The sequence below is a fragment of the Capra hircus genome, chromosome 22, assembly GCF_001704415.2.
Source record: "Capra hircus breed San Clemente chromosome 22, ASM170441v1, whole genome shotgun sequence".
NCBI classification, from domain to species: Eukaryota; Metazoa; Chordata; class Mammalia; order Artiodactyla; family Bovidae; genus Capra; species Capra hircus.
This window is the reverse complement of record NC_030829.1, coordinates 37,211,032-37,236,804: the sequence shown is the minus strand read 5'-3', so window position 1 is coordinate 37,236,804 and position 25,773 is coordinate 37,211,032. Positions and strand designations below refer to the sequence as shown.

The following is a 25,773-nucleotide window of genomic DNA, read 5'->3' as shown; positions in this document are numbered from 1 at the left end:
TCTGAATGGTCTATAGAAAATGCCCCTGGAACTTACTCCTCACCGATCTCGGCACTGAGAGGCTACAGGTAACCTCAGGGACTGAGGAAGGAGGTTGGCAGAGTGCATTTCTTCAGTAGACATCCCCAAAGCCCACTTCGGACACTGAAGTTTTCAGAGTCAGGTGGCTCTGCCTGGGCCCCTGTCCAAACTTATCTGGTTCAGTGTGCCCAGAAGTTCACAAGAAAGAAGCTGTACCTTTACAGCAAGCCCACAGAAGAGAACCTGGGGAGCAGAACAGCTCCTGCAGCAGCAGAATGGAAATGATTTTTTAAAGCCTTTGAAAAGGCTGAGGAGGAACCCTGGATTCCGGCTGGCTCTATGCTGACCCTCTCCCACCCGACATAACCATCCTCCACGTGGACAGCCTGATCTCCTTCCCCACTTTTTTCTGCCTGCTCAGGGCAGTAGTGATCAGTGACACTCGCTACAGCTTCGCAAGGAGGTTGATAAGGAGACAGTCGTTCTATTGAGCATCTACTGTGTGCAGACACTGCCCTGGGAACTTTCTACATGCTCCCTCACTCGGGGCCAGACCAGCCCTGTGCTAGATCTATAGGTTTAAAGAGTAACAGCTCTGGGCTCTGGGTGTCTGACACTGAATTCCTCTCTGCTGCTTCTCAGCTGTGTGATCCTGGGCAAGCTACTTCACTTCTCTGAGCCCTGCTTCAGTCACTTCTAAAACAGGAATAATAACGACCAAATCATGTTGTTTTAAGAATTAAGCACGGTAATGCACGTAAAGTTGAAAATGGTGGTGGGCACAAAACAAGGGTTCAGAGCAAGTTTAATAATTGTCTCCATGTTGTGATCATCACCCTCAGAAGGAAAACTGAGGCTCCCGGAAATTGAACAACTTTTCCGAGGTCAGAAAGGGAGCAGAAGCCAGACTTAGTAGACTCTGGGAGCGAGGCTTTTTCCACTGCACTGTGTCTCTGAATGCACTCTGCAAGTGATTCTGTGACACAACTGGTCCTCTGGTTTGGAAATAAAGAGGGCTTCTCCCAGACCCTTGGCTCCTGGCACCCTGAGTATTAGAGCTGGTGGTGCTGCCCCAAGTCTGTGCCGGAACACAGTCCTTCCCCGCATGTCATCCATCTCCTGCCTTTCGAATCTAAGACATCTCTGAAGCCGCTGGGATTATTTGGGGAATCTGCTTGAGTATGTTTTTAAGAAAAACATAGGGAGCAGGAATTATGGATACAAAATAATCCTGTTTTTATGTAGAAAAACATTGAAAAGACCTTTATCTTTTCAGTGTGATGCAACCCTGAACATTACTGGTTATGCAAAGGCTCCTGGTCACCTGCCTGTCTCTCAACAAATATTGGTAGGGTGCCTGGCACAGTGCCAGGCACTAGGAAATTCCTAAAGAACAAAGCAGATAAGACCCCTGACCTCCTGAATCTTATAGCAAAATCAGAAAGCCAAATATTAAAAAAATAATTATACTGTTACCTAATTACAAGTTTGAGAGGTGCTATATCCATGGGGTCATGAAAGAGTCAGACATGACTTAGTGACTAAGCAAGAAAAATGTTGAAAAGGAAATGGTAGGAACTTTTGGAAAGCAGGGAATTGGGGACCTAATCTTATATTGGAAGACTGGGGTGGCTACAGAAACTCCTTCAGGAAATACATTTAATCTGACATCTGATGGATGAGTAACAATCATTACATTAAAAGCCAAATAAAGAATTTTACATATTCCCCATAGAGGTATTTTAAACCAACTAATTCACTCCCATCTTTTAGGTAATATTGGATGGTCTATTTTGCCACATATGGAAAAATGCTTTGAAAGCCCCAAATTGGGCAATTACTTCTAGTATCCACTCTTCATCCTTACTGCAACAGTCTGAGGTGAAAGTTGAGAGTTCTGGAGAAATAACCTAGTTGCCATTGTTTATGTGCAAAAATAGGGTTATGGTCAAGGTAAAATCACTAACATTGGGAGACCAAAGATGTGAAGACATTCCTATCTGAGAACTCTCCATGGAGTAACCAAAACATCGATAAAAGGACATTCATTCACTCAGGAGAAGCAATCTAATAGTCTGTTCACATTTTCAAGGATCACAAGCAGAAGCACCAGGAGAAAAACCACATCTTCACAGACCCAATGAAAGCTATCCACCCAGAGGATGCACTACTCACAACATTTCTGGACGTCAGTTTAGCACAATGAATCAAAAGTCTAACTGGCACAATGAATCAAAAGACTTAAAGGGGTTTACCCACGACCTCTCCACCTCTAGGGATTGTGCTGAAGGAGAGAAGCAGGTAAGTGTACAGGAATGCTGGCTGCTACTGATTTAATATAGAGAAAAGCTACCAAGGATGCGTATGTTCAAAAATAACTTTTCAGTTCAGGGCTGTTTGATGGTTGTGCTCCTGGCATTTGGGAGGGATCAATTCTTCTTTGCACAGGATCGCCTGGTACTTCTCAGAATGTTTAGTACCCCAAGCCCTTACCCATCAAAATTCTAGTGGAATCCCCTAACCATTTTGACAGTAACTGCCCCCATTTAAACCTACACTTCCAAATGCCCCCTAGTGGCGAGTGGTGCCACTACAGGTTGGTAACTACTAACAGAGAACTATGCACCTATTCCAATGGCACCCCACTCCAGTACTCTTGCCTAGAAAATCCCATGGACAGAGGAGCCTGGTGGGCTGCAGTCCATGGGGTCGCGAAGAGTCGGACACGACTGAGCGACTTCACTTTCACTTTTCACTTTCATGCATTGGAGAAGGAAATGGCAGCCCACTCCAGTGTTCTTGCCTGAAGAATCTCAGGGACAGGGGAGCCTGGTGGGCTGCCGTCTATGGTGTCACACAGAGTTGGACACGACTGAAGTGACTTAGCAGTAGCAGCAGCATGCACCTATTCCAACCTGGGGTCTAAATATAGAAATTTGGGCTTCCCTGGTGGCTCAGGTGGTAAAGAATCCACCTGCAATGCAAAAGACCTGGGTATGATCCCTGGGTTGGAAAGATCGCCTGGAGAAGAAAATGGCTACCCACTCCAATATTATGGCCTGAAGAATTCCATGGACTGTATAGTTCATGGGGTCGCAAAGAATCGGACATGACTGAGTGACTTTCAAATACAGAAAAAAAATAGAAAAAAATGTTCACAATACATGAAGTGAAAAAAATGTCAAGATAAATGGGTAGCACCATATTTTTGTCCAAAACAAAACAGAAATGTAAGCCTATATACATAGATTCTTGTTATATGCATTCCAAGTGAAAGTGAATGTGTCAATTGCTCATCATTTTTGACTCTTTATGACCCCATGGACTGTAGCCTGCTGGGCTCCTCTGTCCATGGGATTCTCCAAGCCAAAATACTGGAGTGGGTTGCCATGCCCTCCTCTGGGGATCTTTCCAACCCAGGGATCGAACCCTCATCTCCTGTGCCTCCATCATTGCAGGCAGATTCTTCATTGTTTGAGTCACCAGGGAAGCCCACACACATTCCAAAAACTTTGGAAAACAGTTTTCTGTGGTTGGCAGAATTATGAGTGATTTTTATCTGCTTTCTTTCTTCTTTTCTTTCCCTTTTTTCAATAAGCAAAGTCTTCTCATTACGGAAAGAGAATGCTATCTCTTGTTTTGGAGAACAAACGGCGATCCACCCAACAACCTGCTCCACACACCATTTCAATTCTTGTTTTGACTTATCGGGACGATGAGTATTGGCCTCTGCTCAAGCAGCGTGGGATCACCTTTCTCACTCTGCCAAATACTCAGCCTCGTTTCAAGGCAGCAGCTGTAATACCAGAGGTAAGACCTGGGAGGTACTCAAATAAATGTTTACTCAACTGAGTCATCCTTTTCTTGTCTGGATTGGGCCACACTTGTGCTGACACGTCCTCCAGGTTTTAACATTACTTTTACCCAGTGGTTCTCAAGCAGGGTGCCCAACTCATCCCCCAGGGGCAATGAATGGTATTCTGATACGGGTCTGGTCATCCCAGTGGAGGGCGTGGTGAGTGCTACTGGCATCAACTAGGTGGTGGGGGCCAGGGATGCTGTTAACCATCCTATAATGCCCAGGACTGCCCCGACAGCAAGAAACCTTCAGCTGAAAATGTCAACAGCACTGAGGTTTAGAAACCCTGCTCACCGTTTTCCTTCCTTACAGCTTGTTAAATAATTTCCAAATTCTTCCTAAAGTATTATCTACTATAAATGTCTCCCCAGAGCAGTTCTAGGAGACAGAGCGCATACAATGACCTGCTGGAGTCTGAAGAGAAATTGGAGCCTTACAGATGACCTCAGATGGGCCATCAGGGAAGACTCCACAGTTTTCCGTCCTGCCTCCGCAGGGCTCTCTGCATAATATTAAATGCCTCACCCGGAGCGAGCAGAGACAAAGGATCTTGGCAACCTCTCTGATCAGTTTTCAGTCTGGTCATTAAAAAACACACCTTAGAAGCCTTTCTTTTCTGGCATCGACTGTTATCTTTATGGTTTTTTATACTATTTTAAGAAGGCTGGGTTTTTGCAATTAGTAGATTTTAATAAAATTAACTGCCCATATTCAAGAATACCTCCTTTTCAAAGGGGGGTAGCTTTCGTTTCCATTTTATTTAACTGAAGGCATTTCTCAGAAGAAACAGAATAATAAAGAGTGTCACCCGAAGGTATATTACCAACCTCACAACCAGGGAATGAAATGAAAGGTTTTTTAACAAAAATGAAAGCACATTACTCGGAACCCTAACTGGTCTTGAGTATTTTGCCTCCAGCACAAAGCATTTTAATATCCACTGTAATTTCTCCTGATAGAAAAATGTTTTTTCTCAAGTCAGAGACAACTAACATCATATTAAATACCAGAATTTTTATTAGTAAGAGGTATCTGGGTCTTAAGTTTTTCTAAAACCTACCAGGCAATCTTTAAAAAAAAAATCTTTAAACCTATAATCAGCTCCATAAGTAATAGACTTTCAAAGATCTTATAATTTAAAAATGTGAAGACTTTTTTTCATGCAACATGATCCCTTGAAACACCTTTAATACAGATTCATATTTTATTAGGCAAATATAGAGCCTTCAAATAGCTTGAAAAGATAGTCTCTCTCTGGAGAACAATTTCCTTTATAATCATCTGTGTCATATAGGTCTGAGTAAGTGTTGTGAATAGAGAAAACCATCTGAAGAAAAATACAATTACAAGAGGTAGGAATACTCTGTCATCTGACATAATTCAAACCACTGATTTAATAGCATTAATCATTTTCTTTCAAAACAAATCAAAGAAAGATGTTTTATGTTCCCCAAAGATATTCATTTTGGATGAAGCAAGTGGCCTTCAAAAATACGTAAGCAATCATTTTTGGAATTGATGGATGTCACCAAGCCCTTTAACTTTTGCAACTGTTTGTTCTCTTAGGTCAGTAGACAATGTTCTCTGAATCTGGACATCACAGAATGATATTTAATGGCCTTAGAAAAGAATCTACCTAAGCAGGGAACTGAAAATAGCTTAACTTTGGAATTTCAGAGCCCAGTTCAGCAGGAAGCAACGTGAACAAAAGAAGGATGGGTCTCTTGGAAGCTGCTGGAAATGAGGTTAGCAAGAAAAACGAAACAGGCTCACAGATGTATCAAGGTGTAAAAACTCACTGCTCAAGTACTGGCAGTAGAAGGGTGATGGCAAACACAGATATTCAGTCACCCACCACCTCATCTGAGTTTCCAGACAAACTCAAGCAAATACTCTCATTCTTCTTCAACTTATTAATAATACACTCTTTACTGAAACAGAAAAAAATAAAGATTTAACCTTAATATACAAACTGGGAGAAAATGTGCATGCATGCTAAGTCTCTCCAATTGCATCCAACTCTTTGTGACCCTATGGACTGTAGCCCTCCAGGCCCCTTCAGGTGCCTCTGTCCACAGGACTTCCCAGGCAAGAATATTGGAGTGGGTTGTTGGCATTTCCACCTCCAGAGGATCTTCTCGACCCAGGGACTGAACCCAGGTCTCATGTCTCCCTGCATTGGCATGTGGGTTCTTTAACACAAGTGCCACCTGGGAAGCCCCTGGGAGAAAACCTTCTTATTTATTTCTGCTGATAACCCAACGCAGAATTCCTTTCAATTCTCACAGAGATTATTTTCTGTGAAAGTTTCCATTCTAAGACATTTTCATCCTAGTAAGAATTAGAATAGAGTTCACAAAACTCAAATGCCTGTAGGGTATAGGAAGATGAACACAAAAGGATGAAATGGGCTTAGTCGTTACCTGGAGATTCACCCTTTTGAAACTCTGGAAAGGATATCTTGCACTCAAATCAATGGCCTGCACACCAATCCTTGAGAAAGTAAGATTTCAGATTCTACTGAAAGTAAGACTCCAGATTCCCAAAATTCAAGATCTGAATATCAACTTTAAAATTAAAATTTTTAAAGTATGAGCAGTTTCTAAGTATTAGTGACTAATTAAAATTTTAAACAATCCTTTGCTGTTTAAACAAATCCTGGCTCTGTGTTTGCGATTCCATCTGTCAAATGACAACCTCATTATTGGAAGAAGAAAAATGAGAAATGGCTAACCAAGAAGATGTTATCAGGGTCCCATCCTTAAGTTCTTGGTGAATTTTTGGGTCTTCCCTCATTATAAAGAACTTTTTCTAAGAGCATCACATCTAAAGTTCCAGAGTTAACCTTTCAGGGTTTTTTAAGCTTTACAACATTGCCAGACATAGAGAAGATCTCCAGGGAAAGAACCTTTCTATGTGAGAGGAAGGGAATAGTGGTCAAACACTTAAGGCTGTGATAAACCTGTCTCTCAAAGATGCACAAGGAAGATCATGAAAGTATCCAGCTTATGGGAGGGGCTTCTAAACCAACAGGAGGCTGGGACAGGAGAAAATTCCAAAGACCAAGAAATGCAAAGTGGAAGTTGTATATAACTGACAGAAATGCAGTGACAGAGAAAGAAATCAAGTTCATTGAACCAAGCCAGCAGTATTTACAGCCTGCAAGCAGTGCCAAAAGGTTACAGGAAGTGCCAGTATCTTTCTCTGTCAAGCTGGGTCAAACTTTTCAGCGCAGCATCAGATCACTAGGTAAATCCTCATTTCCTTACTCTCCTTTACAAAGAATCTTAACATTAAGATTGACGGCCAATGTAGGACACCCCTTCCCTCTCCAAAAATGCAGTTTCATTACCTAATGTTTCTAGACGTTTCTAGAAAATCTTTTGGTAACAGCTTCAATGGAAATGTAGAATGAATTAGCTCAGTTTCATTTCTCTTCCTGGTTTCCCAGTAGGGACCCAGACGTCTTCTTCCCGTTCAGCAACATCTTCTCAGACTTAGCAAAGTCAGCTCTTCCTTCTGAACCGGAATGAGGAACAACGGCCGAGACCATGGGAAAAGCCAAGCCCATGACTGCCCTTCCGTCAGGAGCGGTATCTCCCGGACTTCCTCTGTAGGCCTGAGGCTAAGACTCTGCACTCTCAGTGCAGCAGCCGGGGTTCAATACTTGCTCAGAGAACTAGATTCCGTGAGCTGCATCTAAGAGTTCCCCTGCCAAAGCTGAGACCCAGTGCAGCCAAATACGTAAATATTAAAAAAAAAAAAGAAGAAGAAGAAGAGAAAGAATGGTACCTGTTCAGGCTTCAGTCCTGGCGGAACCCAGGCGTACTCCTCCAGGGCACAGCCTGAGTCATCGTCCGAGGTCGAGTTCCTCTGGAAGTCAAACATGAGTTTGCTGACGGTCTTCTCCATCGCCAGGGGCATCACCGTCACCATGTGCTCCTCCTGAGGGCACTTGCAGTGCAGGCAGATCTTCCTGCAAGCAGCAAAGGCAGGAAGTGAGAAGGAAGGCAAAAGAAACCATTTTTTCACTTAGCCTGCCACTCACCAGCCCTTGGATCCCAAACCATAAACACATTTCTTGGCAACTGGCTTTTGGCAAAAGCGTCTAAAGGAGTGTTCCACACCCCGCCTGTTTTTGTAGAAGGCGTGGCCCTGAGTACCTGCAAAGCTCCTGAACTCAAGTCAGGGGCCACCAGGTGAGCATGCTAAGGACATTTAAACACGGATGCCGACCTCTTCTTCTAAATCAGTACCCCAAGAGGCAAGTCAAAATACCTTTTATTTTACTAGGTAGAACACTGGATATGCACCATGACCACAATTTCCTTGACTGGAATAGTAATTAAATAGATACCATACATAGTCAGACCAGAAATATTACCAGGAGATTTAACAAATACTGACAACATTCCATTTTTATAAAAGGTTTCCAGACCTTAGGAAAAGAAACTGGTTTTTAAAAAAACTGCAGGTGAGATTTTCTTTAAGAAGAGTAAAAATAGTTTTTTTCCCACGAAACAAATCTGACCCTAAGATCTGCTGGGAAAGGCATTTTCATCTCCACTGAAGATCCTTGTGGGCTTGAAATTCTAATTAGAAACCCCAAATTACCCCACATTGGTAGCTGTTTTTTTAATGTACAAGAGCATCATGCATGTGAATAATTTCAAAAGATAGCAGCCAAAGACACAATTCTCTCCCTCAAATTGAACATTTCTCTTTTAAGATTACCATCTGTTCCCTTTTCCATGGCTACAAAAATGATGAAGCAATAAAAACGTTGATGTCAGCAACACAAAAGCACTTTTAGCTTCCACCAGTGAAATAAAAAGTAAAAAGAGAGGGAAAAAAAGTAAAGGAGGAAAAAGATTTTAGGAAAATAAGCTGTTCTACCTGCACTCTGACCTTTAGGATTAGTTTCAGGAGCACCTTATATAAGTGATGAGACAGCCCAGAATTCTAATTGCCATGTGCCTGAATTTTTTGACAAAAGCTTTGTGAAGAATATAATTCACATACCATAAAATTCGGCATTTTGGAGTGTACCATTCACTGGTTTTTAGTATATTTACAGAGATGTAAAAGCACTACCATTATCTAATTTTAAAACATTTTCTTCACCCTCAAAAGAAACTCCAAGTGCATTATTAGCAGTAACTTCTCACCCTCCCCTCCCCCTGGGCCCTGACAACCACTAATCTATTCCCTGTCTTTAAGGTTTTACTTGTTCTGGAAATTTCTGGAAATTTCACATAAATGGCATCTTACTACAAATAGTCTTACCGTATACATAAATGGAATTTTACTGTATACAGGCTTCTTACACATAGCAGGATGTTTTCAAGATAAACTCTTGCAAAAGCTCATGTCAATCTTTCATGTCTTGCATTATAATACTCCATTATATGGATATACACTTTGTTTATCCATTCATCAGTCAGTAGACAGTTGGACTGTTCCCACTGCTCTTGAATAACGCTATTCTATTTATGTGCAATTCTCTGTATGTTTTCAATTCTCTCGGGTATTTACCTAGGAATGGAATTGCTGAGTCATACAGTAACTTTATGTTTAACATTTTGAGGAACCGCTGAATTATTTTTCAAAATATCTACATCTTTTTACATTCCCACCGTTAATGAATGAGTGTTCCATTTTCTCCACATTTTTGTCACACTTGTCATTGTCTTTCTCTGTGATTGTTGCCTAGTGGGTGTGAAGTGGTATCTTACCAAGGCTTTGATTGGTACTTCCTTAATGACTAATGATGTAACACATCCTTTTATGTGATTGTATATCTTATTTGGAGAAATGTCTATTCACATCTTTAGTTCATTTAAAATTGCCTTTTTATTGTTGAAATGAAAGAATTCTTCATATACTTTTTGGATACAAGTCCTTATCAGATATACGCTTTGTAAAAATTTTCTCTCATCTGTGGACTGTCTTCCCTTTATGATGAAGTCCTTTGAAACACCTAAGTTTTTGATTTTAAGGAAGTCCATTTTTTTGCCCTGTTGTTCTTTCTGCTTTTGGTATCATATTTAAGGAACCTAAGGTCATAAGATTTACTCTTGTATTTTCATCCAAGAATTATACGGTTTTAGTTCATATTTATAGGTCTATGACCCATTTTGAGGTGCTTTTCATATATGGTATGAAAAGGACTCCAACTTCATCCTTGTGCGGCTATCTAAGTGTCCCAGCGCCATTCAATTCACTTGCATTGACCCTTGTCAAAAATCAGTTGACCATATATAAGGATTTATTCTGGACTCTCAACTCAACTTCATTTCATATTTTGGTCTATATGTCTCTTCTTATGCTAGTACCATATTGTCTTGATTACTGCTCTTTTGTAGTACGTTTTGAAATTGTATAGTGTGAGTCCTCCAATTTTCTTCTTTTAAATATATATATATATATTACCTTTTGTGGGTCCCTGACATCTGCACTATAAATTATAAATTTTAGGGTTATCTTGCCAATTTTTGCAAAAATTTAAGCTTGGATTTTGACAGGCACTGTGATGAATCTTTAATTTGGAGAGTACTGCTATCTTAACAATATTAAGTCTCCCAATCCATGAACAAAGAATGTCTTTCTATTTATTTCCATCTTTTCGAACATGTATATTCCTTAGGACTTTCTATATACAAGATCATGTCATCTGTGAATAGAGATCGTTGTATTCCTTCCTTAAGGAAGGAATTGCCTATTTTTTTTCTTTATCCTGTCTTATTGCTTGCCTAGGTCCTCCAGTGATCCTAAGTTGCAAATGTCTAAGTGGGCTCTTTGTCTTGTTCCTGATCATAAGAGAAAGCAACCAACCCTTCACCATCAAGTATTAAATAATTGTGGGGTTTTTTGGTAACTTTTCTTCATTAAGTTGAAGAAGTTTTCATCTATGCTAGTCACTGGGAATTTTTAATCAACAAAGCGTGTTGCATTTTGTCAAATGCTTTTTTTTTTTTTTTTTTTGCATCTATTGCGATGATCAGTCGGGGATTTTTTTGGTCCTTATTCTTTTAATGGCCTGAATTTTGATACCAAAATGTACATGAAGAAACGAAATCAGTTTTGTCCAGCCAAGTGAGGCTTGTCAGATTCTTCTACTTCCTGCTTTTCATCTGACTGAACATATCCACGAAGAGAATGTACCTTGGGATCTGGTTTGCATCTCCAAACTCAGAGAAGTTTTATCCAAATCTTGGCTGTTGCTTTTAAAACTAGTTTGAGCTCATTTTAACAGTAACTTGTTAATTAATCACCTACTGTAAAGAAGTCAGGGGTCTTGGGAAGCAGTCAAGGTTTTTTTTCCCCCCTCTAGAACTTTTTATGTCAGTGTATGACTTAAGGGGAAAACAGTCTCCCTATGTTTAAGCAAGTCTAGGAAGGTCTTCGGTGACTAATGGTTTACTAGCAAGTCACAGTTTTAGAACAAAATGTATAGAGATTTTTGTCTAAATTCAGTCTCTAGAATACTCATCAATGAAACTCATTTATTCAGCAAGGCCGGGAAGAGCATACTTTTTAGTGCTGGACAGACATAGTCTAATGAACAGAAGCTCCAGAAGAAGGAACAAAGACAAAAGCGAAAGAGAATTAAAGAACCAGATCCATAATGAGTCTCATTGAATAGAAGTCTGAACAGAGGAGAAAGAGGGAGAGGGCTAAGGGTCCTCTTTAGTCATTTCACAAGTAACCACCAAGTACCTACCATCTGCCAGGCACTGCTCTAGACACTAGTGATATCCAAGCAAAAGAAACAAAGATCCCTCCCCTCACAGAATCTATATCCTTAGAGGGGGAGAAACGTACAATAAACAACAACAACAAAATAACATCATTCAATCAAGTAGTATATGAAAGCTGCTCAGTGCAAGGCAAAGATAGAATGGTGAGGCAAAATGAGGGCAAGCAGGGCTTGGGTAGGGGCACACAGGAGCAAATGCACAGCATATGATGTACTTCCACCCGACACCCGTGAGCTCAGATTTGCACACCAGTCCTCCAAGAAAGGAACTGTCACCTCCACCTTCCGGAGAAGAAAACAAAGCAGAACAGAGATGCAAAGTAGGATCCATCTGACCCCCAAATCCTATTAATACCCTATGAAAGGCATACCTCATTCCCACCAGAGAGCAGCCTTTCGCTCGACAACAAACACATTCAGAAAAATCAAAACCAAACAGGAAAAAAAAAAAGAGGAGGAAAAGAAACAACAACAAAAAAAGGTAAATCAAAACCATCAGGACCTTATGTATTTTCCCCGTTAGCTGTCTGCCTTCCATTCCTCATTTATAATTAACAGGCACTGCTGTGGCAAGGCACTTTTATTTGCAAAGAATTTTTAACCTTTGAGTGCTTCCTTGACAGCCTTTGGAGAGACTAATTTAATAACTCCTGTTTACAAATGAGCAACGGCAAGGCCTAGATGCTGAGAAAGGTGCAGAGGGTCAGAGGTAAAGCCAAGAGGATTTCTCTTGATTCTCACGTCTCTCTCTCCCTCTTGGCAAAATGCAAGCAACACCTAAGAGCTCTCGCTTTCAACACACTGATTAAAGCTTTTCAGGAGTGCGTGGGGAAATATATGATTTGGTTTTGGTTTTTTCTTTTTTAAATAGACATTTATGAAGATAGAACCTGCTAGTAAAGCAGGATTTCATTAAAAAAAAAAAAAAAAAAAACAATCACACAAAGCGTGCATTGGTTTCATTCTGTCAGAGTTGACATTCTACCTGAACATAATTGGGTTTGTGAATGACAGGTTTCCAAGGAATAAGGCATGATTCAGAGAGCAGAGCTCCTGCATCCTCCGTTCTCCCTCCGTCTACCCAGCAACAACCCTTGCCACCCCCCACCCCCAACTAAAGTGGCAGCTATGAATTCATTTGCTTTCGTATTCAGAAGCCACGATTGGCTCTTCCATGACATACCCAAGACCAGCAGATGAAGGCTCTCCTTTCAACTGTCTCAAAGTACTCTGGTCATCTGCATCAGTGACCAAATCATTTGCAAAATGCCTAGCGATTTATACCAATGAACCCACCGACCATGATGCAAAAGAATTCCTTATAAATGGATCGGGGGTGTTTGTCTGTTGTGGGGTGGTGTCTCATCTTTGAGATGTTGACAGGTTATTTACAACGCTGAACCCTGAACCACAACGTCTCCTTTTGTGTGAGAAGTGATAGGATGAAGGCAAAAAAGGAGTCTTCATTGTCACACGATGCTGACAAGTTCAAGTCATAGACTGCAGGATTCTAGGTTTGGGTAAGATTGGAAATATCATTAAGTCTTCCCCCTGTCCCCCCTTCCCCTTTCCCTTCTCTTTTTCATCCTTCCTTTTTTTTTTTAAGGAGAGGAAAATATTTTTTTGCAAGAGAACTCCCATGTGGAAACTCATTATATGAAACAGAGCTGCCCAAGTTGATAAGACAGCAGGAGGTCCTGTGCTCAACTTTTCTTAAGCTCCACCTTCTTCTAAACTCCAGAACCATTTTCATGGTCCTAACAAGGTTGCCGGGAGAAATCTCAGTAACCTCAGATATGCAGATGACACCACCCTTATGGCAGAAAGCGAAGAGGAGCTAAGGAGCCTCCTGATGAAAGTGAAAGAGGAGAGTGAAAAAGTTGGCTTAAAGCTCAACATTCAGAAAACGAAGGTCATAGTGTCTGGTCCCATCACTTCATGGCAAATAGATGCGGAAACAGTAGAAACAGTGTCAGACTGTATTTTTTGGGCTCCCAAATCACTGCAGATGGTGACTGCAGCCATGAAATTAAAAGACGCTTACTCCTTGGAAGAAAAGTTATGACCAACCTAGATAGTATATTCAAAAGCAGAGACATTACTTTGCCGACTAAGGTCCGTCTAATCAAGGCTGTGGTTTTTCCTGTGGTCATGTATGGATGTGAGAGTTGGACTGTGAAGAAAGCTGAGCGCCGAAGAATTGATGCTTTTGAACTGTGGTGTTGGAGAAGACTCTTGTGGGTCCCTTGGACTGCAAGGGGATCCAACCAGTCCATTCTGAAGGAGATCAACCCTGGGATTTCTTTGGAAGGAATGATGCTAAAGCTGAAGCTCCAGTACTTTGGACACCTCATGCGAAGAACTGACTCATTGGAAAAGACTCTGATGCTGGGAGAGATTGGGGGCAGGAGGAGAAGGGGATGACCCAGGATGAGATGGCTGGATGGCATCACGGACTTGATGGACGTGAGTCTGAGTGAACTCCGGGAGATGATGATGGACAGGGAAGCCGGGCGTGCTGCGATTCATGGGGTAGCAAAGAGTCGGATGCGACTGAACTGAACTGAACTGAACTGAACGTCTCAAGGGTTCCAAAGACACAAATCTGGAAATCAGCATACTTTCCAGGACAGCTCAAGGTCATTTCTAGTATTATCAGAATATGAAGTAAGTGCCCAATAATTTGAGAGATGGCAGAAAGACAAAAAACAAAACAAAACAAAACAAAAAAAAACAGAGGCTGTTGGATGACTTTAAAGAGACAGATAATTGTTTATCATCAAACTCTGCAGATGATGATGATGATTCTGGTCATGGGAAATTGTATGCCCTGTTTCTAAGACATTACATGGAGATGCCTAGGGAGTAGAGATGTACCCCCATGACTGATTTGACAAGCCTGACACAGGGCCCTGAAGTGCATTTTCACCAGCATTCCATGTCATTCCAATCTGACATGCACTTGGAGGACATGCTTCTGGAGCAATCCTCCCCGTTAGAAGGGGGCACCTGAGTCAGAGGATGGTCTGGAAACTTGAGTGTTCTACCAACATTCCCAGTGGTCTCAAGGCATCTATGCCAACTGTCCCGACCATGATGTATTAAACTCTTGTATCACTAAGCCCACCTGTCACTCAGGTGGGCACCACTGGGGCATGTGTGTGAAAACATGCTGGTGAGAGGCAGGACCATATCAGTCATCAAACAGTGCCTCTCACTGCCAGCCTGCTATCTATCCTGCCTTCTTCCTTCCCTGGGGTATGGGCTTCCCTGTGCCAAATTCATGGTCAGACAGGTTCAGGTCACTTTTATGCACAGGGTCATAGGGCAGACTGCTTAAAGGGGGCTCAGTCCCAACACAAATCAAGTGGGGGATAAGGAATGCACAGTTCTGGGCTCAATATAGCAATGCCTCAGGCAGCTAAGATCAGGTGTGGGAAAGATACTTTTGTTAAAGACAGACGGCTATGGAAAGCAACTAGACTCCAATAAAAATTAATAATAATAAAAAAAAATACAGAGGGCTAAAATACCCCAAAGGCCTCCAAAGCTTTTTGCTAATTAACAGATGTGTCCTTGGTATTTAAATTCTTCCATGACTTCAGCTCACTAAAGGCGCAAGAATCACTCCTTTTACTCTTAACCAGAGGAAAAGAGTAAGCCTTTTTCTCCTTATTGTAATTTAATGTTACTGCCCCCTTATCATAAAAAGAAAAGCAACATATAATGTATGTAGAAAAGAATCAGGAATTACAGATAAGCAAGAAGAAGAAAAAAATAATTCAAACACTCACAATCCCAGAGATAATCACTGCTGAACAGAAACAGATGCGGGCCCTCTTTTCCTCTCATGTGAAGGAACTGGAGACCAGATTTCATTTATGTGTGCGCACTATCAGGGAGTACTGAGAGACAAGACTCTGGCCTGAAATAAAAAGACATGAGCCAGAGCCACCCACACATGGACACACAACACTCTCGGCAAAAAGATGTGCATTCTTCAATCCAGATAAGTGGGTTTGCTCTGATCTGGTGCCCTGTAGCAGGATCAGAGACTTCATGTACATAGTGCAGAGAACACAAGGCAACGTGGGAACTGCGTATATACTTAAGGGTATCACAGAGTTAAGCTGGGTCCCTCAGATAGATAGAAAAAAAAAAATCTGAAAACCGGATTTCAACAGCTATCAACTTTCAATTTGCTGTGCAAGTAGGGAGAGATGGGTCATGGATAATCTAAAACCACTAAGCCCTGGCTCTGAATTGTGTCTTTGTATATCGGTCACAGACTCTCAATGGTGCGGTAAGTGACGTCACTGCAAACCACCTAAAGGGTGTCTTGGGCAGGCCAGGCTTCTGAGGGGCTGGGTAGGAGCCTGGCTTCCTCAGTCCACTCTGCTGCTCCATTCCCTCAAGTTCCCAATAAAAACATCCAGCTTTTCACATGCATGCAAGACACTGGCCTAAGATGAGCCAAAACTTATTCTGCATTTCATACCTTTGGGAACACCTTTCCCACCTTATCTGTTTGACCAAGAAAACAGGTAAATACATGTTTTGAGTGAAGAGAGATTTTATTAGGCTGCAGGCTGCCTGGATGTGAGGAATGAAAAGAAGTGGGCACTCTTAGCAGAAAAGCCATTACCTTGCTGTGTAAGCGAGCTGGTAAGAACTGGAAGTGGGGTCTGCTTGCTTTCACTTAGCACTGAGAGGACTTCCCTAGTGGTGCAGTGGTTAAGAGTACACCTGCCAATGCAGGAGACACAGGTTTGGTGTCTGGTCCGGGGAGATTCCACATGCTGCAGGTCAGCGAAGCCCGGGCACCGCCAACTGCTGAAGCCAGTGTGCTAGAAGCCACCGCAATCAGAAGTCCACGAACTGCAGATGGAGAATAGCCCCTGTTCACTACAACTAGAGAGAAGTCCAAATGCAGGAACAAAGACCCAGCACAGCCAAAGAAAACAACTACATAAAAAACAAGAACAGCAACAAAGAAAACAACAAAAAAGAATTGTTTAGAAAAATGGGTATCACTGAGATACTCCCATGATGAGTACACCAGAACTGTCAAAACTGAGCTATCACCAAGAACACTGGCTGTTTCCCTCCAAAATCGCCTGGGCCACACGATCACATGACCCACATGACAAGGCTTTAGCTCCCTCCTTCCGAGTGCTGCACAAAAGCACAGTGGAGGGTCAGAAAGACAGGAAGGCAGGCAGGTGGGAAATAGGCTTGTGGAGGCTGGCTTGAAACGAAATGAGAGAGGATGTTCCAAGAGGGGGAAATGTGTCCCGAAAGAATGGAGGACTCCACAGGCCAAGTCTGACCTCCAGGGCCTTGACTTCAGTATGTGCTTGGGAACTGGGCGATGGCAGGTGTATTTATAATGTTTATGCAATTTCTTACATTTACAAAAGGTTTTATAACAGTCATTTTGTTCCATAGTTTATCATCACCTTTATTCCTTCTCAGCTGCCCTATAAAGCTGGCATTTGTATCCGTTTCACACATATGATCCTACAAACTCATAAGCAACTTGACTGAAGTCACACAGACTAGAACCTAAGTTGTCCAACTCCAAGACCAAAGCTCTTTCTATCGCCTTTTTTTTTTAGGAGAGTGGTCAAATCTTCCTTCTTTTCTGTGTGCATATTTCCATCCTTCTCATTACCTGTCCAACCATCCAAGCAAGCAGTGATGGAGCATCTACTGTAGGCCTTGTACAGAGATGCTGGGATTCAGACAGTATCTCTAACCTCATGGGGCTTCAAGTCAAGTGAAGAAGAGAGACAACAGTCAGGTCAACACATAGATAAACTTGCCACTTACAGACTGTGGTGACTGTCATGATGGAAGCAAACAAGGAGATGGGAGAGGGGCCAAGGATGGATCAGGACAGGCCTCCCCACTGAAACGACACGTGAGTTGTGATGGCAAGACGGAGGAGGAGCCAGCTCTGGGGAAGACCAGGGAGAGTTCTCCAGGCAGAGGAAAGGCAAGCAGAGGCTGTGGCATGGGGGAGGGTATGGAGTGACTGTCTCAGGAGGCCATGTGTTGACCTCCCCTCCTCCACCGCTGCAGGCATGGAAGATGGTGACCAAGGCGGCTGAGCCCCTGCCTGTACTGAAGCACTGTGATTTGGGGGAAGAGGCCATCTCAGTGGGCTCAAGGAAAGCTCTTCCTTTCTCCTGAATTCCGTTCGCCTTGGACTTCCTATCTCCCTGTCTTGATACCCAGACGTCAGCATATCCTGTTATTTGCAGCCTCACTGGCTCCTTCACGCCCTGTCCCCCCAGCCACAATACTGCGTTCTTCCTCTTTCTTGAAACACTCAGTCTGACTGAGGGACCCAGGCATGAACCTTGACACTTGCCATGTCTGGAAGCAAGATTTCTATCTCTGTGAGAAAGGAAAAATGGTTTCCTAATCAACACAGAAGCTCAAGGGCGGAGACCGTGACAGGGCCAGCTGGGTACGAGGCTGGTGCGAGCGCAGAGCCAAAGCCCGCTGTCTGGCCCGTCATACTCCCTGCCCTCTGTCTGGGCTCCAGCGGCTCTGGCCATCTGCACCAAGAGGAGATTATCCCTGCCAGGCGCTGCCCAACTTGGTACAGGATCATTTTTAGTGGCAGTTGTTTCCTCTAATATGTCAATTCATATTTCCATGAAGAAGCATACATGGTGCCCTACTGTGGACTAATTTATCTTGGAATTTTTTAGGCAGTGGAAACATTTTTTTTTTCTTTTAAATTAAACCTCCTGGATGACTTTTCATATTATGAGTATCTCTGACCAGACTTTGATTTCTGGGTCTGATGTCTCGGCAATGGAAGAACCACGTGTTAGATCAGGTTTCCCCAGAATCAGATCTGGGAAAGGGCTCCGAACATAAAGAAGGTTGGGAGGTGATCCCCAAGCTCCTGAGAAGGAACTGCGGAAGGGATGCAGGGCAGAGAACGATGCCAACACATGGAGGGGTGATGGGCAGCTGCAGCTATGGGCAACTGTGACTCATTTAGTGGAGAAGCTATGGAAAATGGTCTAGAACATTCTTCACAGATGGCCTACTAGAGAATCAAAGAGGCAGGGGTACTCACCCCCCACCCAATTCCCAACAGTCACTGGGTGAGAATTACACCCCTGTGGCCCACCCCACATGCCAAACAGGCAGGCTAGAGAGTGATAGTTCCTTTGGTTGGAGGAACCACGGGTCAGAGGACTCTGAGAAGGTGAATGCCCAGGGGGAAGAGGGGACTGTCCCAAGTGTCTGCTGCAGGCGGCTTCATTTATTAAACAACTAATCACTGTACATCTATTATATACTATGCATTCTGGTGGGTATTGTGAGGGATTAAAACAAAATAGTAAGAAGCCCCTGTGTGACTGGGACACAAAAATAGAGTCACAGAGAGCTAGATCATAAATTTCAAAGTCAAGTACTTGTGAGGTTACTTAAGAGAAGGTGCTTATCTAGGAGACAGATGCTGAAAAACACACAGGTCAAGGATTATGCTTGTCATTTAATTTCAAAGGGTTGAGCAAAACTAATAATATGTGTGTATGCATTGTGTGGGTGTGCATGCAAAAAAGAGAGAGACGGAGGGAGGGGGGAACAAGCAGCATAAAAGGGCCAAATGTTAGCAACAGACTTTTCTAGAAGGCTGTCTGGAAGTTAGTTCATCATGCTATTCTTATTAACTGTATATAACACTGCAGTTTTTCAAAATAAGTTTTGAGACACAGAAATAAAAAACTGAACAGTTTTGTGACTTTGTTGTTAGGTCAGTTATTAATAGAACACCTAGCACATGCTGGGCACAGGATACCACCTTGCTGACTAGGAAGTTGCTAGGCAAAAAGAGAAGGAAGGAGTATTCCTGACAGGTGGATAAAGGCATGCAGATAAGAGAGATCAAGGTGCTATCAAGACACTGAAAGGAGTCTAAGATGGTGACAAGTCAGCAGGTGCAAGAGTACACATGCAACCCAAGTGAAGGAGTTTTCGCTTTACTGTAAACATGTTCACAGGCCAGTGAGAAATCTGCCTACCAAACACACAGCTAGCTAATTCAGCGTCATGATGAGTAGTAAGAGTGAACCCTCAAGGGAAAGAGCTTGGCCACTGATGGTGTCTCCATGGCAACACTGCTACCTGCATCACTGCATCCGTTAGGAAAGGCTGTGAGTATCTAGAGAAGCTCTGATTTCCTGAGCTGCGTTCAGACCCACAGCCTTCCTAAGAAGCAACCAAAGTAGATGGAATGGTTATGCCTGGACCAGTTCCTCCATTTTACTTGGTCCATATGTTAACTGTGATTTTATGGCATGTACGTTTTTCCTTCATTGGATGCTGAGCAGATCCAGTTCCAAGAGCTCCTCCTTTCCAGATGAGTCCCTCAGGGGAACAGTTTCTGAGGAAATAACTACACATTGAATTGTAACACTCCTCACCTCCTGACTTCAAAATAAGAATTGTAAGACTCCACAAAATATCTCACTGTTTGCTTTTCTTTTCCATGCCACCTGCCAAAGAACTTGTTCAGTCACTACCTCCTGTGTAGAAGAAGTTGGCTAACCCCACTGAGACCAAATCTGAAGCATTGAATATCCCCTAAGTACTCAAAAATAGCATACTGTGACTGCGCAGTGAATTAAGATCTTGGAGGCACAGTGCCTTGGGTTCAAACCCTATCTCTGCCACTTCACTGAGTGGCTGTTAGGATTAATAATACCTATGCTGCTGCTGCTGCTGCTAAGTTGCTTCAGTCGTGTCCGACTCTGTGCGACCCCATAGACGGCAGCCCACCAGGCTCCCCCGTCCCTGGGATTCTCCAGGCAAGAACACTGGAGTGGGTTGCCATTTCCTTCTCCAATGCAGGAAAGTGAAAAGTGAAAGTGAAGTCACTCAGTCATGTCCGACCCTCAGCGACCCCATGGACTGCAGCCTTCCAGGCTCCTCTGTCCATGGGATTTCCCAGGCACGAGTTCTAGAGTGGGGTGCTATTGCCTTCTCCAATAGTAATACCTATAGCTGGTATTAAATAATACCTTCATTATGCTGGCTATAGTGAAATCTGACTGGGCCAGTTTGCTAGGCCCTGTGCTATGTACAGGGACAAAAAGTAAAACAAGTCAATAAAAATAGTTATGGTTCTTGTTTGCTAGAAGTTGATCTAGCCCCTACTAATATATTTTAGTTGGGATGGAAACAGATCAATGGAAAACAGATGGGTGGCAAACCAATCACTTCTGTGAGTCTTTATTAAACACCTAATATATACTTGAAGGTGTGCTGGACTGACGAAGGGAATTTGATTACCATCTTTACCTAAGGCTTACTTATTTTACCATGCTTTTAACACTTCAAGGTCACAAAGATGACCTTAGTTTCTTACCAAGATCCAATAAGGTAAACAGGCTCGGATAATGACCCTGGGACTAATCAAACACTTCAGAGCTTCCCAGGCACTTTCAATTCGGGGGACTCTGTGAACTGCCCAAAATATCGACCAAGGTTCCTCAGAGGGACAAGGGCTAGTATTGCCATTTCACAGAAGGAGAAGGTGGTGCTCAGAGAAGCCAAGCACTGTGGCCGTTACTACTAAGTGTGCCGTGTCTAGAATGCCAAATCTTCTACTTTTCACCCTGAAGCAGGGCAAATTGAGTCAGTTTGGTTCCAATTCTGGGATGTGCTATTTCTAACTTTCCTTTTGAAAAGGACATTTTTGGGGTGTATGCCAGGCTCTGTGCAAAACACTTTCCACGCGTTCTTGACTTAATCCTCACAGCACAGTAAGAGATGGAAATCAGGAATATCTTCCTCATTTTACAGATGGGGAAAACCAAGGCTCAAAGTGTTTCTGAAACTCACTTATGCTCCCACAGCCGCCAGACTACGAAACTGGAAACGCAAACCTGGACCAGCTAGATTCCAGAACCCTTCACTGAACACCTGAGCGAGCGCCTGTTCGAGGCCCCAGCAGACAGACTGCGCTGCTCCCCTAATCCATGTAAAACAAGTTGTGCTTTTCTCCCTGTTCACATAGAGGCCCCCAAATCACTGGCAAGTCATAGGAAATTCTTAAGTGGCTGCTTATTAATAACATTTTCAGTTTATATTAGCCTGCCTTTCATCCAGGGGAACTCAGCCAGCTCCATATACAGAGAACCTCTGCAATCCAGCCGTTTCTGGTGTGGACGGGGGCCAGCTGGCGAGAGCACCCCTCAGGGGCCTGGCTTGTGGGGATTCTGGCAATGGTCACACCCCTCAAAACTTGACAGGGGCCCTTTAATATCCGTGCTGAAGGGCTGGAGGCAGAGACTTCCCAGAAATCCACGTTCCTCCGTGAATGAAGCCAACGGCTCGAGATGACCCCAATGGACTTGGGAAACAAGAGTGTCAAGAAATTGGGTGTTTACCAAGCACTGAGGCTGGAAGTGAAGCCCTGCCATTGAGATTGAGTTAGACACAACAGGGAAAGACGTTATTTTCAGGAGAGACCTGGCTTCAGTCAAGTCCAGAGCAAAAAACAAAACACATTTCTTAGGGTTTCCCACAAGGGGGACAGACAAAAAGGAGAAAGAAAAAAAAAAAAAAAAGGCAAGATGCTGATTTCCCTTCTTCGAACCCAATCCGTGGAAAGGTTTATGTGGTTTTGTTCTGAGCCACGACCAGTCCCCTCATTCTGCAGCAGCAAGGGGATGGAGGGAAGTACAGAGAAAGAAAATAACACTTCCTGGTTTCATGTTTTATTGGAAAGAAGCCCTGGATGAATTGAATTCACATGGTCTACAGGAGTGAGACACTGAAAATATTTAAGAATCTGTTATATTCAGATTTGACAAGGTGACGGTGGAAGGATGTATGTCTCCTAGACGCACCTCCCACCCCCAAACCCGGGGGGGTGCAGCAATGCCCACGTGCTTCTGGCTGAGCTGATACAATGAACAGCAGCTCAGTCTGTGGATTTCTTGGTGCATGGGATGAGGCTTGGTCACTTATCCATGAGCTCTACTCACTCTTTCCACCTTTCCCCATCTGGTCAGCATCACCTGCCTGGGGTACAACAGCCTACTTATTCTTCCCTGTATCCACTCTTACCTTTCTAGAATCTATTTTCTGTTTTGTTTTTTAAAAAAAATGGTGGTATCACTCAACTGCCCTGCTTAAAAAGCTCCACTGGCTTCCCATTACAATTAAAGCACATACTCCCTAATGTTGGCCTATGAGATCCAATATAATCTGGCCCCTTCCTGTCTCTCCAACTTCATTTTGTCCCACTGCCCCCCATCTTCTCTACTATGTTTCAGCCCCAATGACCTTTTAATTGTCCTCTGTGCTTGCATGTGTGCCAAGGCCATCCCTCTCTTAGGACCTCTGCAGTGGCTGTTTTACTGCCTGAAGCATCCTTCCCTGAGCTCTTTCTGAGCTGACCTATTTTTCATTATCCATGTAATTACTCAAAGGCACCTCCACCAAGAACCCTATGAAAAATAGCCCACTTTCCCTTCTCATTCACTCTTCATTCTATTATCCTTTAATTTTTTTCTTAACATTTGTCACTATCAGAAACTGCTTTTACCTGTTGGTGGATCTATCAAATGTTTCTCCCACTATAACCTCCATAAAATCAAGGAGCTTATTTTATAACCATGCTGCTAAGTCGCGTCAGTCATGTCTGACTTTATGAAACCCCACAGACGGCAGCCCACCAGGCTCCCCCGTCCCTGGGATTCTCCAGGCAAGAACACTGGAGTGGGTTGCCATTTCCTTCTCCAATGCATGAAAGTGAAAAGTGAAAGGGAAGTCACTCAGTCGTGTCCGACTCTTTGCGACCCCATGGACCGCAGCCTACCAGGGTGCTCTGTCCATGGGATTTTCCAGGCGACAGTACTGGAGTGGTGTGCCATATAACTCTAACCTAAAACAGTAAGTATTCAATCCAGCCTGGAATCTAGCTTGGTAGTTCTCAACTAGAGGCTGAACACGTTATAGGCACACAAGATAGAATCAGTGTGAAAAAATTTTTTTATATTCATTTTTTGGGATTACTGAAAATCTATATTGTTACAATGATGCCAAAAATGGAAAGTGTGAGTCAACTATAAGATCAGTAGTACATCATCAAAACCACATCAGAGAAAGACTATCTTCTTCTGGGATTAAAGAAGACACAGGAAAGCTAGGGCAGAGAAGAATATATCCTGAGAATGACCAAGAATCATACCGTAACTGCCATGTAATGTAATCCTGCTAAGTGTACTGCAAAATGTCCAAAATTGGAAAGAATGCCTTGAATACAGAAAGACTGAAAAGCTGTAGTTTAACCTAAAGTAAATGTTCCAAAAACTTGCTGGAATTGTTAAGTTAATAATAAAAAGTATCTGAAACACAGAACAAAGAAGTACTCCTGTGGCTTTGGCATCTGAGATTCCAGACCTCAATTTACCCATCTATAAAATGGGAGAGAACCAGGTAATTCACTCCTTCCAGTTCCTGAGAGCTTTGTAGAACTGTGACGTATTTGTATAGGGCAGAGGGATTTTTTTCTAGTCCCCAGTTAACCTCAGGAGAGTTTCCTGGGTGAGTTTACAACCATCTACCATCCAATCCAGCACTTCTTATTAACTTTCAAATGACTTAACATCTTTAAGAGTCTGATGAAAGCTGGGATCCTCTTCCTTAAAACGGTGAACATACACACATTCATAGTAAATGCTGCATTTAATTTCAAAAAGTTTGTCAGTCTTTACTGTTCCTTTGGTGCTCATGGATTTCAAGTTAAAAACACCTGGTTTAGAGAACTGGCTAAGTGTAAAAGGTCTTCTCTGCTATTCCCCGCAGGCCCACAGACACTGCCTTATGTTTTGCAGATGTTCCATTTCTCACTCTCTGCAACGTTTGCTTTTAAAAATTCAAAATAGCACATGATATCATCCTGACCACGTAGGATGCTCAATCTCAGGCATTCAATGATACAGGATGGAAGGCAATTTTTAAGGATGGCAAGGGCAAACCACACTGGTGTTTAGGCAGTCCAACTGCCAAAGTGAGCAGAAGGCAGGTTCAAGCTAGTCTGATCAAAACCAAGCCTGGTGATTAGGGCTGCTTTTCAACCTTTCAGAAGCCATTCAAGCAAGAACTCAAGCTCCTGCTGCAGAGACAGGAACAAGGGAATTCTCTGCTCTACGTTTCACTCTGCTTCCTAATGAGCCAGGTGTTTCAGTGTGGTGGCCCAACCTGCACAGGAAGCAGGGGAAGGCGCTCAGGCTAGGGGGAGGATTCACTGTCACAGATGGTGGCAAGCTTCTAGTCCTGACAGGCTCTCCAGCTGACTTCTGCGATGCGACCTCCAAGGCAAGTAGGAGACTTGGGCATAATTTACATGAACTCCTGAATCCTGAGAGCGAAGCTGTCAGGAGAGGACACCGCTGACAGCAGCACAGGGAGCCAACAGCAGCCACTGCATGTGCACCGGCCACCTGGCCCCTGGCTGAGCTGCCAGGAGGGTGCCTACACGAAACAGCCCCTTGGATGGCAGGTACTCTTCTGGGAGCATCAGGGCAGGAAAGCTGGATAAAGAGCCTACATCACGTGTAATAAAAAGCGACAGGAGCCTTAAGAATGGCCACCATGTTAATCAGAACAACAGGATGTGAGTGGCAGAGAAATAAAAACACTCTATTAAAACTTTAAAAATTCAACTAACTGAAACTTTCAATAAGCTTGTAGGTCCATCCACTTTGGAGGAGGAAGAATAAAACAACACAGAGTAAGTAGAAAAGAAAATGTCTTTTCAGCATGCCTAAGAATCAATAGGTGAAAGAAAGTGAAAGTGAAGTCACTCGGTCATGTCCGACTCTTTCCAACACCATGGACTGTAGCCTACCAGGCTCCTCCGTCCATGGAATTTTCCAGGCAAGAGTACTGGAGTGGGTTGCCATTTCCTTCTCCAGGGGATCTTCCCAACCCAGGGATCGAACCTGGGTCTCCCACATTGCAGGCAGATGCTTTAATAGGCGGTTGGTATGTATTTACCAAACTGAGAGAATCAACTTCCAGGCAGCGTCCAAGAGGAGACATGGCATTTAAGTTCAATCTCTTGGGGGCAACTACAACTGATCAATATAGG

At 43.1% G+C, this 25,773-nt stretch overlaps 1 protein-coding gene across 3 annotated transcripts in view; it reads right to left on the bottom strand.

Moving 5' to 3' along the window:
• PRICKLE2 (prickle planar cell polarity protein 2) overlaps positions 1–25,773 on the bottom strand; it is a 352,315-nt gene that overhangs the window by 94,015 nt on the left and 232,527 nt on the right. For all 3 annotated transcript variants that reach the window (XM_018038277.1, XM_018038278.1, XM_018038279.1), the window contains one exon: positions 7,673–7,856. In XM_018038277.1, coding sequence (XP_017893766.1) covers positions 7,673–7,856 — 184 coding nt within the window. The remainder of the gene's footprint in view (positions 1–7,672; positions 7,857–25,773) is intronic.